The 15,367-nt window shown below is 34.7% G+C and overlaps 1 protein-coding gene and 1 pseudogene across 1 annotated transcript in view; one reads left to right on the top strand and one right to left on the bottom strand.

Moving 5' to 3' along the window:
- The first annotated feature begins 353 nt into the window (after window positions 1-353).
- LOC131163143 (5S ribosomal RNA) lies at window positions 354-475 on the top strand (annotated as a pseudogene).
- Window positions 476-13,773: 13,298 nt separating this feature from the next.
- Window positions 13,774-15,367, bottom strand: part of LOC131162079 (protein DCL homolog, chloroplastic) — a 28,788-nt gene continuing 27,194 nt past the window's right edge. Inside the window, exon 3 of the mRNA XM_058118213.1 lies at window positions 13,774-14,228. Within this exon, the coding sequence (XP_057974196.1) occupies window positions 14,052-14,228 (177 nt within the window). The 3' untranslated portion in view covers window positions 13,774-14,051. The remainder of the gene's footprint in view (window positions 14,229-15,367) is intronic.

Here is a 15,367-nt window from a genome sequence, read left to right on the forward strand (position 1 = left end):
GGATCGAACATTCAACTTCAGTCAACTGAACTTGGTCCGGTCGACCGACCCTCGGAGGTTCTAAAATCGCCTCAAGTCTGGTCGACTATCTCCTCAGTTCAAAAACTTCCTGGTCAACCGAACTAAGCAACCTGGTCGACCGACCCTCTAAGGTTGCTCAAATTTTATCAAGGTTAAAACAAGGTTAATTTTTATTAACCATATTTAAACTTTTCCAAAAATACCAGATGGCTCTCAAATGGTTCTAATTCTTGGGGTGTCTATATATACCCGCTCATTTGCATGGATTAGTAACGGATTAGCAAATACAATTAGCAATTTTTCTCTGAAATTCAAAAACCTTATTTCTCATATTCAAGCTCCATACTTCCATTCTTACTAATGTACCGGATCCCATCAGAACTCCGTAGTTAAGCGTGCTTAGGTGAGAGTAATACTAGGATGGGTGATCTCCTGGGAAGTCCTCGTGTTGCACCCATCCTTTTTAATACTTCCATTCTTACTCATCCATATTGAAAAAATCATTTAGTAAGAGTTTTCTTGTGATTGTCTCATTCAGCTTACACTCTCATTGTTCCATTTAAAGGTTGTGCCTTGGTGCGATGGCAAGTGCCTCCACCTCGGTATGGGTGGTCTCGAGTTTGAGACTTGGGAGCGGCCTCTCCCAAAATGGGGGTAAGGTTTGTTGACATCCACCTCTCCCAGACCCCACTCAAAGTGGGAGCCTTGTGCACTGGGTACGGCCTTTTTTTTTTCTTTATTTTCTCCTTGTTCCATTTGATTGAGAGTTATTTTCATTTGAGAGTAAGCTTAGAGTTTTTCTTGGAAACTTTATTGATAAGTTTTCTTGGGAAAACTTCTTATAGCTTGTAAGTTTTGCATCATCATTGCAATACTCAAGAGCTCGTATTGCATTTTGTTTGTGAAATAAATTTTTACAAACTAATTTTAAATATCTCTTGTGCTTATTTTTTAGAAAAATATTTTTGAGATATTTGCTTAAGTACTAAAGATCTTTGTTGTTGCATCCTGTGTTTGATATTATTATTTTGACTCAAATATCCTAACACATACACTCTCACATTTTGATTGATATACTAGCATTATTTTGAGAGTAGAAATTGAGACTACATTGAGCTTATCATGTCCTATTATACTGTAGTGTGTTGATTATACTGGTGCAAATCTGCTTGATTGAGAAGTATAATATTTTTTAATGCAAATTGTATTGTGATTATGGTGTTTTCCAGGCATGGCCTGAGGGGGCGTTAATCCAGTTCGGAAGGGTTGGTTGTAAAGGTTGAGGTCAGCCTTGTGCTAATTGACCTGGTTGTATTTCGGTGCCGCTCCACCCGTTAAGTGAGCCTTAGTGTAATCCTTCTGCTTGTGAGTCAAGGTGTGGACATAGGCACTATTGCCGAACCTTGATAACATATCTGGTGTTATCTCTCTTTACTGCTTTATTGTGCATGGTTAATTAGTTTACTTGTGAAGTTTAATTTCAGCTGAATATATATTGATTTATTTGATCTGCACTAGATTGACCTTAGGATTATGTAATACTGCTACTAGTTGATTGACCTAGGGGATTAATTTTTAAAATACCAATTCACCCCTCCCCCCCCCCCCTCCCCTCTTGGGATTACAGTAAAGCTAACAAGAATCATAAATCAATTATGCAATTTGACAACAAAGCTCCAATAGTAGTACAAAATCTCACTTTTATATTTGATGATATTTCCTCAAAAATTAATAAAAATAAAAATGAAAGAACTTGCCAGGGACTTCGGTTTGAGGTTCCTAATTAATGGTTTAAACCATCCATGCCTTGGTATCTTTTCAGTTATCACCCACGGCCTGCAGAAAATGAACAAAATAATGAAAGCTAACTGACAAGGGAAATATAAGTTCTAATGAAAGCAATTACCCCAAATCCAATATACTTTGATATAGAAATAGAGAAAAAAGCGGACACTATACAATTAACAATTATAATGCATTAAGTTAATACCTTCATGTTGAAGATGTTATAATGTGATTTGGATTGTCCAAAATTTCCCATAATTTCTCTAGGTTCTCTTTAGAATCCAACAAAATGAATAAGATGAAGGAGGGATGCGAGAGGTTATTGGAGCCTTCGAGGAGTTCTTGTGAAGGTGAGAAGGAGGTTGTTGCTTATCTGAAGAATAAGATGAAGGATTTGGAGTGCGCAAAGGGGAGAGCCGGGGCGAGGGTTGAGGCTTGGAAGAAGCGCTTTGTGGAATTAGAGGCTAGGGTAATTTTTTTTAAGTGGCAACTGACGAATTGGTTTGCATTGATCTTGAGCAGAACATTTGTAAGATACTAGTTATTAACTCTAGTAAGAGCAATGCATGCAGTGACAATTCCAAAATTAGCAAGATTATTTCGCTTCCAAGGACCTTAAACATTAGATAGATTCATTAGCACAAACCAAAAAGTAACTTTATAAATACAAAACAAACTAGCCACAACCATAAATAACTGCATCAAGTCATAAAACAATCTTAAGGTGAAGGCTAGCCCCTCCAATACAGAGTACAAAATTACTAACTTGAGATAAATAACCAATTATTATTTCCTGTACAATTCAACTTACTGCTCTTTCAAACTTATACAAATTCATCATTCATATGTAGGACTCAACAGAACATGACATCAAATTTAGCATGCAATGTTTGTAAACTTTTATATAAGTGGTACAAAAAAAAAGATATAAGTAAATTTGAAACCCCATGATCTATTTAAATATATATATACACACACACACACACACATACATACATACATACATACATACATACATACATTTTACATACCTTCTAATGAGAGGAGGAGTCACCTGCATCGTCTAGTCGAGATTGGCGCATCATTTGTTCAAGCTGAGCTTGCCTGTTCATCATGGCTTCTAGTCGGGCTTCAAAGGTGGACAACTTCTCTTTCAATTGCTTGTTCTCCATTTCCACCGTATGCACCCGGTGAGCCATCTCCACTGCATGGTGCTATGTAATCAACTAGTGTACCTATGTAAGTAACATCCACATAAAATCTAGAAATAGCCAGAAAAATGTAATGATATAGTGAAACACAAAATACAGGTAGAAACTAAAAGGACCATGTATTTTCATTAATTTCAAAGGCAGTACAATGTAGATAAAAACATCAAAGCACACGTACAACCATTCAAAAGCATGGTAAAACTAAATACAGGAAAAAATAAATAAAATAAAATAAAAACAAAGTGTGCATGGGCACAATACATAAGTAAAAGAGAAGACGCATCAAAAGATCCTAAACATCTAGCCTATCCTAATCAGAGTCAGAATCAGAATCAGAACTGGCCAAGCAACGCAAAGCGGCTACTGCTCTAGCAGCGTCTCGGTCCCATGTTATTTCCTCTAGAATACGACACAAGTTAGGGGTAAGATGGGAGGATGGTGGTTTGCATGGCATGAGGATACGAAGCGGCACCAGTTGGTCAAACATGTCCACCAGAGGCCCCGTGGTAACATCTAGTGGCATCGTCGGCCTAATCATATGGAACAGCACCGACTGAGCAGGCATGTCCTCTATAAGCCCTAGGATAACATTCGGGGACTGCTCTCTAATTGGTGGTGTAGCAGAACGTGCAAGGGGCAACTGCACATCCTCAAGAGTCACCTTCGGTGCTCTCATCGCCTCTAAAATCCGTTCGTGCTCACTCAGGGCCGCTCGACCCCTGAAAGAAGACTCTCTCCTTAGCAGGTCCCGAACCCTCTGTCGCTTGGCAGTGCATCGTGACAAGTGTCCGTTCTTTTAGGCAACCTAAGGCTCCATTCATGGAGGTATTGGCGAGGAAAGATGAAACCCTAAGTGTGCAGGAATGGGGTGTTGCACAAGGTGGGGCACAAACACCAACATCCATAAAAAAGATTTAGTTATTCAGTGCATTATGGATAGTAAACTAGTGCCAAATACTAACATATCATCAACATATAAACATATTATCATACCACAATTACCATCAAATTTGTTGTACAAACATTTATCCAATTCATTAATTTCATGTCCATCACTTATAAGAATGTTATCAAACATTTTAAGCATCCATTATAAAGGTGTTTGTTTAAGTGCATACTAAGATCCAACTAATTTACAAATTTTATGTCAAACTTACTAACATTACATTTATCATATCTTTCAATATTCTATTTTTCTTTTCAGATATACCATTCTGTTCAGGTGTATAAGGAGATGCTACTTCATGTATTATTCCATTTTGTTTACAAAATTCACTTAAAAATCTTGATTCGTGTTCTCCTCCTCAATCAGTTCTTAATATTTTAATTTTCCTATCTTTTTTTTTTATCTTCTGTTTTAAACTTAGTAAAAGCATCTTTAGCTTCATCTTTTGATTTTAATAAATAAACTATTGTATATCTTGAGAATTCATCAACAAATTTTATGCAATAATTTTTACCACCTCTACTCATTTGACTTTTAAAATCTCCTAAATCACTATGGATGAATTCTACTAATTGTTTACTTCTAGTTAACACATATTTAAAAGAATTTCTAGTAAATTTAGCTTCTACACAAATATCATATTTTTATTTGTTAGAGTTGGCTAAACTTGCTATTAGATCTAGATTCCTTGTTCTTTTAACATAAGAAAAGTTTATATGTCCTAATATATCATGCCAAAGATCTGAAGAATCAACTAAATAAGCATAAGAACTAACAATTTTTATTCATACTATTAATAATAGTCAAAACAAACAATCCATTATTATAGTAATCCTTACCCAGGAAGACACTATTACGAGTCAAGATTAATTTGTCTGACTCAAAAACCAATTTGATACCAACCTTATTGAGGATGGATCCAGAAATCAAGTTTCTTTTATTATCTGGTATATAATGTATATTAGTCAATCTTGAGATTTTTCTAGATGTGAGCATAAGGTTCACAATACCCTTTCTTAACACAGATGAGGATTGGGTATTACCCATAAATATTGGGGAAAAAAATAAGAATTTACTATAATATCACAAACCTCGTATAAGATCTTGATAATTCAAAAATGTCTCCCTTAAGGATTTTGAGATATATGGAACCATGAAATCGTAAAGCATAGAAGAAAAGAGACGAATGAGGTAGAAGAGGAATCATAACCTTGTGGGAATCGTTTGACACTGAAATCGATGACGAGAGGCTGCGATGGCGATGGCGATAGGCTGCAACGGTCGAGGGGCTCTACAAACGGCGACGGTCGAGGGGCTTTGCGAACGGCAATGGGCGAGGGGCTACGACGGTCTGCGAACGGCGAAGGGCGAGGGGCTGCGACGAACGGCGATGGCAAGAGGCTGTAACGAATGGTGATAGGAAGGGACTGTGATGAACGGTGACGGCAAGCAGCTGGGGCTGCGACAAAGAGAGGAGGATCAGGAGGGGAGGAGGGAAACAAATCAGGGAAAGGAAGGAGGAAAAGAAGGAGGATCGGGAGGGAGGAGGGAAATAGATGGGGAAATGAGGGAATTTGGGGGAAACCCAAGCGGCGCGGGAAAATATATTTATGCGTATTAGTGACGAATCTAAATCGTCACTAATATATTTAATTAAATTATTTTATATTTTTAAATAAAGATCTTATTAGTGACGAATCTAAACCGTCACTAATACCATATTATTAGTGACCGATCTTCCCAAACCGTCACGAATATTGTTAACTAAATTATTTTTAAATTTTTAAATAAAAAAGACTATTAGTGACGAATCTAAATCATCACTAATACCCTGTTATTAGTGACGAATTTTTCCAAACCGTCACTAGTATTGTTTACAAAATTATTTTTAAAATTTTTAAATAAAAGACTATTAGTGACGACTCTAAACCGTCACTAATACATGTTATTAGTGACGGTTTTGAAAATTCGTTACTAATAGTGTTAACTATATTATTTTTATATATTAATACAATAATAGTAGTGACGGCTACCTAATCATCCCTAATAACGACTTTTAGTGACAGATTTCATTCGTCACTAATACCCATAGAATCGTCGCTAATATTTTTTCGAGATAATTTCTGCGCAGAAAATGGTTTCCCACGATAGTTTGGGCGGGAAAACCGGTTTGCAGTAACGAAGTTATTAGTGATAGTTTTAAAACCGTTACTAATAGTGTCGTATTAGTAACGGGTGTTAAAACCGTCACTAATGCTTACACTATTAGTGACGGTTCTTAAAAACCGTCACTAATACCCACTTTTAGTGACGAAATTGAATTCGTCACTAATAAATTTGTCACTAAAAACTAGTTTTTTTATAGTGCAAACTTAGCAAACTTAGTGAATTTAAGCACTCATGTGTCCAAGTCAAGCATACGAGGTAGCCATATATTGGGGTCAATTCCGAGTGATCAAACTTATCTATTTAAAATTGTATCATTTTTTGTTTAACTATGTCCGATAATTTTACTATCAAATCATTTTTACTTATAGTACGTACATATATATATGTTCAAAAATTGTATACTAATTTTTTGTATAATATTATTTTGTAACGTCTGTGGGCTATCACAAGAGGTTGAGGACAATGCCGAGCACTACAGTCGAATATAGCTTTTTTTTCAATATTTTTTGTTATTTGAACTGATCATGTATATGATGTTTCTGAACAATTTATATTTGAATTTTGAACAATTTATGAATTTTTCAACAATTTTGATTCAAAATTATGTGTGTTGAAATGTAATTACACGTTTTTTTATAGAAATTAATGGATGATTTCAAAAAAAAAATTAATTATTTTAAAATTTTAGTAACGATTCTACAACCATCACTAATAGTACCACTAGTGAGTATTAGTGACGGTTTGGAAACCGTCACTAATAGTTAGACTTTTAGTGACGATTTTCAGCCGACAAAATGTGCAAGTTAATAGTAACGGTTTTAGCCTTTTAGTGATGGAATAAAATCGTTACTAATATTCCATTATTAGTGACGGTTTTAAAAATCGTCACTAATAATTAGCTGTCACCACTGTTTTAGTGACGAATTTGAAATCATCACTAAGCTGTTACTAAGAACCTTCTTTTTTGTAGTGCAAGTAAGTACACTTTCATAACTAAAATCCTCCATAGTTCATCCTAGATACTTAACTTAAGCAACATAAGAGCTTTTTTTTTTCCTTTTTTTTTTTTTTTTTCCTCTGGAGCCCCTACTCTGTCATGCATTCCCTTGATTCACTTTTGCAAGACCAGGGCGTACTCAAAGCAGTTCACCACTCTTAAGTAGGCAGAATAAAGGAGTTACAATTGGGACAGCAAACCATTATTTATCCCAACAAAATAGAAAATGAAAGTTTCACACAAGTGAGATTCATAGGCTAATTAAACCTTCCATTTATAATAAGGCCTTAGTGAATAATCCTTTTAAATATGAATTAAGCTGGTTGCATAAATTTTATATCTGCTAGTAAAGAGTTTATTTACACACATACCCTTCTTCATTGAGAAAAGCACACATAAAGAGAGGGTAGAGGGAGTCTCAAGACAACAAACTAAAGCAGGCAGCCAAAAGCCGCACTGCATGCCTCTTGACCAGTTTTAGAATGCAGTGCATTTTACTTACAGCTGCCCGCCACACTCCAATCCAAGATTCTGAATATATGCCGAGACGATGTACGTAAATGTCATGTCACCCTAGCTTCTTCTTTATTTGTCTTCTTAATATTCTTAGTTAATTTCATTTGTAAGTCCATCTTCAAGATTAAAGAATTAATTAAAGATATGGGAAGCACTACACAGTGTAGATGGAATAGCATAGCTATGTAAATATATATGTATATATATTCATAAATATTCATAGCATGAGAATGTCTGGAGGAATTCATACGTACATGCATGCACTTACCCTTTATAATTAACTTTACCCTGCAGCTCGTCATTCTGATTAGTTAAAAGAACATGTATGGTAATTAGTTAATTTAAATTTAATTAAGATTAAAGGACACCTAGCTCTTTTCTTTAATTTGCTTTCTCTTCGTACGAAGAGGAGAGAAGTCTGTCTATAAATGTATATACTCATGACAAATTTTCCCAGTACGTACGAAGACCGTATGAATGTATGAGGGGCTGCAGGTGAGGTGGGTAATGTTTTTTAATAATCAAATCTTGTCTTTGACCGAACAAGTAGAAGAAAGAAGAAGAAACTGGAAAGAGCAAGAAATGGTACTAGAGAGGGTATAGAGTAGAGTAGAGTAGAGTTGTTTTATATTTATAGCTAGCTATAAATATATATATCTAATTATCTATATAGGTACTACTGCTAGAGCTATCATATATGTAGAGAGTGGGAATTCAATCAGAACTGTGTTTTGTTGCTTGCAAATGGGCAACAGAGACGCTTGCTGGTCTCCTGTTCTCATTATATGTTCCTTTCTGTTCTTTTCCTTGACCCTGATCTCCCAAGCTAGCTAGCTTTTCCTTTATTTCTTTCTTTCTTTCTTTCTTCTCCTCTTAATGCCTGCCCTTGGGCAGGTAGGCTCGATCTCCGAGGGGACAGAGAGGGAGTACTGATCAGTGGACAAAAGCTGAATAATCCCCACTTCCATTGCGCATGCAGATGAAATGAAGATCAGCGGGAATAAGAGTATATGGGGTTTAGTGGTGGAAGACAACTATAGCTAAACTAACATTTAATAAATCACCAGCATAAATACATACATATATATATATATACACATACGTAAATATAAATATAAATATATGCACGTGTGGTAAAAATGTTTTCCTTCATCAAAGTTGTGTCGTGGGAGATATCGCAATAAGATATAAGGCTGGTTGTGTTTACATCACACTTCACTTGTGTTTTATTAGGATCCTTCAATTTTCAAGATTGGCAATAATATTATTATCAGAAAGAAGACTAATACTTCTCTGTGCATATATATATATATATAAAGGCCTCTTTAACTACAATGGATTGAATATTTTATACTTTGTGAAGGACAGTATGTAGCTTAAATATGGTTGACAAATGTTATTGAGTTATGCAAGACCGATAAACACTCATTATTCCCTGAAAATCAGTATACATTGTTTTAGTTCTAACATAAAAGAATAATAAATTGTTCAAAAAAACCGTACTAATCTTTTAAACAAAGTCTTAGGCCTGCATAAATTAAGTGTAAAAGTTATACTACTATTTACAAAATGATAATTCATTTTATGCACATAAGATAAGCTGTTATAAATAAGAATAACGCTCTTAATCAATTTGGCTCATGACTCCAAATCATAAAGTTCCTCACTTTGTAAAGATGGAAAAAAAGTTATTAGTAATAAAAGAACAATCATACATATGATTCAAAATATATATATTTATAAATATATAAGATATTATCATAATAGTGCAACTAGCTAGACGGAAATCAATTGGAGCAAAACTTAATTAGAATCAAGAGGGCATTGCTGTTTAAGGGTTAGTCTCCATTCAAAGCACTGTTCTCTTTTTCCTTTTTGGTTTTGGATCATCCTCATTTTTCCCATCCCCGAGTTTCCAAGACACCGTAACAGCTGTTCTACTCATCATTCTGGTCAAAGTCAGAAAAACCCTCTCACCCACCCACCCCCTCTCCCATCTCCTCCTCCTCCTCCTCCTCCTCCTCCTCCTCCTCCTCCTCAACCTCAAAAAAGCAGCTCTGTGCTTGCGTGCATTTTCAATCACAGCTATATATGTTAGCCGCAGAAAGCAAAACCCTTTATTGGAACTCGATCATCAGCCCTCTCTCTGCCGCTGTCAAATTGTTCAGCCGATGGGGGACCAACCTGAGAATCACCACCGTTCATTATGCGGAAAATCCTGATCAAAATTTTCCCTGGGAAAAAGGGTTGTGCCCTTTGATTTTCTAGGGTTAATTGTAGCCATGTGTACGTACCAATTGCCACTCATTGCTGCATTTTGTGGGATGAGAGGGACCCCACATGGGATTTCTTCCTCTCCAGCTGGAGTGGGGCCAAGGGTGACCTGTCCTTAGGTAGGGCCCCCTTTTGGAATGGTCTCAAGCTTAATCATAATCTTTGTCCCGTAATTATAGCATGGGCTAACACCACCTGCTTTTAACTACTACTCGAGCTTTTTTCGTGAGTTTGTAGCGCGATGATCATGTGATGCTGTGGGGTTGACCTTTCACTTGCCCTCCATCTTCATTTTCCCATCACTGCAATTCAAACTCTCCCCGTGCCAAAGATTGTACCATAGAATTATTGAGGCACAAAACTATCTGAAGTTTTTTTATTTAGATTCAAGCGATTTAAAAGTTTAGGATCTCACTAATTTTTATTTTGTTTCTATTGCATTTTCTTTGGTTTGAGGAGAATTGGACAGAAAAGCCCTCCATTACTGAGCTCTCTTCCAAGTATCTTTAGTATGAAGTGTGAAATTGGAGGGAAATAGCGAGACAAACTTTCGTATTTTGAAATTAAGAGACAAGGAAAGAGAGAAAAAGAAAAAAAGAATAAAAAGTAAGACCAAAGAATTAACTCTGCAAAGACCATCGTAAATCCTCACGTCAAGGCTCAAATTCCCACCAACCAACTTGACTCGATTGTTGGACATTAGGGGCAAGGCCTATTTTTGTACCTTTGAATTTACCAATCAAACTTGGATTCGGCTCTTTGTCACAAAGCGCAAACTTTACTTTTAAAGTAATAAATCCTTTTCTCAAAAATAAATAAATTTAAATAAAACTGGTAATTTCATATGCACTCCATGACCCTTTTGAATATTATAAGTTAATACTGCTCTCTTTGGGTTTTTGACAATTATAAATAAATAAAAAATACCCTTATGCTGCGTTTGGGCCGAAGCATGAATTTCAGATTTTAAATTTGTATTTGAATGAATTTAAACAAATTTCAATACAAGTTTATAATACATCTTATTCAAATCCAAAACCTATCCAAACATGGGTTAAGTGATTTGTAAGACGGAAAATTAAGTGGAAGAGGATTATTTGTGCTAAGAAAAATTCTTATTGATAAGGAGTTCTATAATAATATATCATAAAAATTGTAGTGGATTCTTGGGGTACAAATCAAAAACTTGATCAAGGGTGCCATACTACATCATCTGAAATTTACACAATAAAAATTTGATCAAATTTCTACATATGCATATTATTTTATTCAAACTACTAGTCACTTTTTGTATTAGCAAAAAAAGTAGTAAGAAATGGGGCAAGGTCTCCCAATTCCCTTTCATTTATGCTGCTTTATTTTGCTTGAATTTCCTAAAGTAAGCGACCATCAATGCATTAACGTTGATAGAACTTGGCAGGTAGTCGCCTGTGACTCGCACAATGCACTTTCTAGGAAGACGACTTTGTCTTTGTTGCTGTATTATATATCACATACAATGACTTCTTACTTCCTCATTAAAGATTGGGTCAACAAACCGGCCTTGCAAATCGCCACCAAATACTTTTTGTCTGTTGCAATAAGATAACACAACAGGAGGCATCTACTACATTTGTGGTGCACCCCGCAGGTGCCCTCATTCAGGTTTTTAGAAGAATTTTTTGAAGCAACTATTGTTACTTTTAAATGTGAATGTATGTGTTTTTTAATTGTCTACAAAAATATGACAACATATATATATATATATATATATATATATATTTTTGTACTTATATATTTATTTGCCCCACTAAGAAAAATTTCTGAGGAAACAAATTCATTACTATTTGACTTCACTTTTTTTAACAAATACTCATAAGACATTGTTCAGAGTAGATTTTTTGTGTCTCTAAGAGGACTCTCCTTCTGACTACTGCGTAATGGAGGATAAATTTATTTATAAATTATTGAGAAAGCTAGCAAATATCTCAATTATTATGTTCTTTGTGTCGCATAGTGTCCCAAATTTGTCTCGGAGCAAATGTTTCTATCATTGCCTCATCAGCGGTCCATTTGGAACTTGAAAAATATAGGGGAAAGGAAAGAAAAATAAGAAGGATTTTATTTTTTCATGTTTGTTTATAAGAAAATAAAAAATATACGAAATTAATGAATAAAATTTTAATTTTACACATTCTTAACATTTGATTTTTCTTCATTTTTAATTATATTAGGACAATTTTTTATTTTAAATGATATTTAATATAGAGAAAAATATTGAGGAAAATGAATTTCCTCCTTATTTTTCTTTCTTTTACTTTTTCCAAGCAAAACCCTTCATCCAAAGTAGGTTTCAGTCGAGCATAACTGCATTTGGAGAAGGAAAATACATTTCCTACTATCTCCTGAGTCACAAAACTTATACCTGCTACTACTCCAATCAAATTCATTTGAAAACTACAAATTCTAACCCCTACAAGAGCAAATAAATAAATAAATAAATACCGGCTTAACCCAGAAAAGCAACAGATCTCAAAATGACCTACAAAAATGTACGCCCATCAACTTGGCAAATTAAGCTACTCCTCCACAGTCAATCAAATTGTCAAAAAATTAGAAAAATTAAAATTAAAAATCAGAAATAGAAACTAAAAGTTAGAAAACCAACATGTTTGATCAACATTTATAAAATTAAAATAAATTTAAAACTTAATTAAAAAAATACTCATTTTCATTTTACATCAAATAATATTATAAACCTATGATTACAATAATAAAATAACAAATAATACACATTAAAAAATTACTATAATGAACATAAGATTTACTAGAATTATTTTACTTTAATTGTTCTACTTTTAAATTTTACTTTATAATAAATATTTTATTAGACATAACAATTGAAAAATAGTAAAAATATTTTGTAATTAACTTTATTACTATTTTTTAAAATTTTATGTATATTTATCTTTTAATTATATCTATATTCATATGAACATTTAATTTTGATTTTAGTTTAAGAGTGCATAAAATGAATAATTTAATCCAAAAAAACTATTCCTAGATATTAAAATTTCTAACAACAAATTGTCAAAACAATTGAAATCATAAAATTTAATTTTTAATTTTTGGTAAACAGTTGAAAATTAATAACAGAAGCAAAAAAAAAAAAAAAAATGACAACATAATCTGTTTCTTCACGATGAAGAAACAAAAAATAGAAACGGAAAACAAAAAACAATGATACCAAACATACCCTTTATAATTTATTTAGTACGCAAAATATAAAATGAAATTAATGTTTATAATTTTATAATTACATTTTTTTCATTGCGTTTTGATCTTAATTCATTTCATTCCAAGACACCCCCAATTATACACGGCCAAGTCTGCAGCCAGGAAAAATTTAACCAATCACGAGATGCCATATAACGTGCTCCAGGCCAACCACTTATGTTACTCACTCATGGGTTATGGGCCATGACAAAACCCTAAACAGACCCAACTAGCCAGGCTTATCTAGGCTAACCTTTAACCTAAACAGACTGGGCTCTGTCACCCAGCATCACTATTTTAAAATTTCCTATATATAAATACATTTAGCCTTGTCTATGCCTAGGTGGCAGGCCCAATCTACCCCCGCCTCAGCCAATCAGATTCCATAGTTTATCAGGAAAATCGACTCTTTCAATTTCTGGTTGGACCTGGATCGTGTGTGGAGACCCACAACAATGGCCACAGCCCCACGCCAAGAATGAATGAAATTTCAGCACCGCCTGACTGCTATTTTTGGATGGTTCAGGCCATATAGTGTTTCCAACCCACAACCATCAGAGTTGAGGTACGAGGCCATGCCCGCTTTGTGCAGCTACCAGTTTTGCTAACCTCTCAAAGGTTGGCTTATTCTCGGACTTGTAGGGGAAAAAAAAATGCTCGTCGATACAGAAAATTTCAGAAACATATGCGAATCCAATGAAAATAGAGTAGCAAGTCAACAAAATTGATGTTAACTTGGATCATTTTCTTTGTCCCAGCTCAGACATGGAAATGGAAGTGCCAGTCAAGGATCAATGACCACACTGAAAATTGGTAGATCTATCCAGGCAGTATGTTGCAGGTAACCCACGGTCTGCAGTACTCGACCAACACAGCCCTAGCTGAGGGAGACACCACGGTTAAAATGTTCGCAGATAAAACTGTCTGCATCGGATGGGTACTTCTCTCGGATGTATGCTTGAAGACACTTCTGGTAGGAGAAATCTATCAATCCGCCATCAGTTCTCACAACAAACAGGCATCTTGAGTACCTAAACTGAGGATGCCGACCAACCTTTACCAGGAAAAATGGAGAAAAAAATTGTATATCCTGTTAGCAGACAACAAAATAGCTACCCTAACACCCAAACACCAGAAAACAATCTGACTAGCTCATTTTATTTATTTAGTGGCATGATTGCTACTGAAAAAGTAAAAACACATACAAATAAATACTCAATTAATCAGTTCAATTTCAAACGCCAACTCAGCAACAGAATGAGAAGGGACACAAGAAGGAAAAAAAAAAAAAGAGCAAAGAAAATTTCACAAGACAAAGATACTAGAGAGTCAAGAGCGGCACTAGTCAAAAGGTTGTATCTACCAATCTACATGCCAACAATACGTGGGCCAAACATCCCTCCTATCAAATCTTCCATTAAAAAGGTGCCTGTGAAGGACAACCAACAAAATCCCGTGAGACTGATGACCTGCTTATTAATGTCTTGGCCATTTGTTTGCAGTGGAAGGTGGGTAAAATGAAAAATTCATTGCAGGAAATTCAAACAAAGAGTCCTCAAAAGTCAACGTGAAATATTAAGATGCATTATGGACCTAAACTGCTTAGTTGTGCCGAAACTGCTAAAACATTTTGGGCTTGGAAACACATTACAGCAAGATATTGTCACACTATATGAGACCACTTTCACTTGTGTAATTAGCAGACCCAGTAAATAGACTATTCACTCTAAACTATATATTCTACGCATTAAGGCAAGATCTGGCCAACATAAAAAAAAGATGAAGAGATCTACACAGACCCAAAGATGAACAGATCTACTCCATAAAAAAGCCCCAATATGGCAAGGCCAACGGGATGCAAAATGTACAACACTCACCAGGAAATTTTTTTTTGCAGCTCACTATAGAAGGCATATTAACAAGATTGAGCTTACCCTGCCTAATGTGGATAATGTTTAATGGTTTAAGCTAAAGCAGCCACTGCTGCGCAAAATTATTGGTTTACTCTAAAAACCCTCTTAATGACACATCAAACAAAATTTTCAAATGATCTCTACAATCTATCATAACACAATTAAATATTAATCAAATCAATAAATTCCCAAATATTCCTACTTCCTATAAAAATAAATAAAATAAATAAATAAATAAATGTACGTCAAAGCATCTTCCTCCTAAAAAGTATGTTATCAA

This window comes from Malania oleifera, chromosome 8, assembly GCF_029873635.1.
Source record: "Malania oleifera isolate guangnan ecotype guangnan chromosome 8, ASM2987363v1, whole genome shotgun sequence".
NCBI lineage: Eukaryota > Viridiplantae > Streptophyta > Magnoliopsida > Santalales > Ximeniaceae > Malania > Malania oleifera.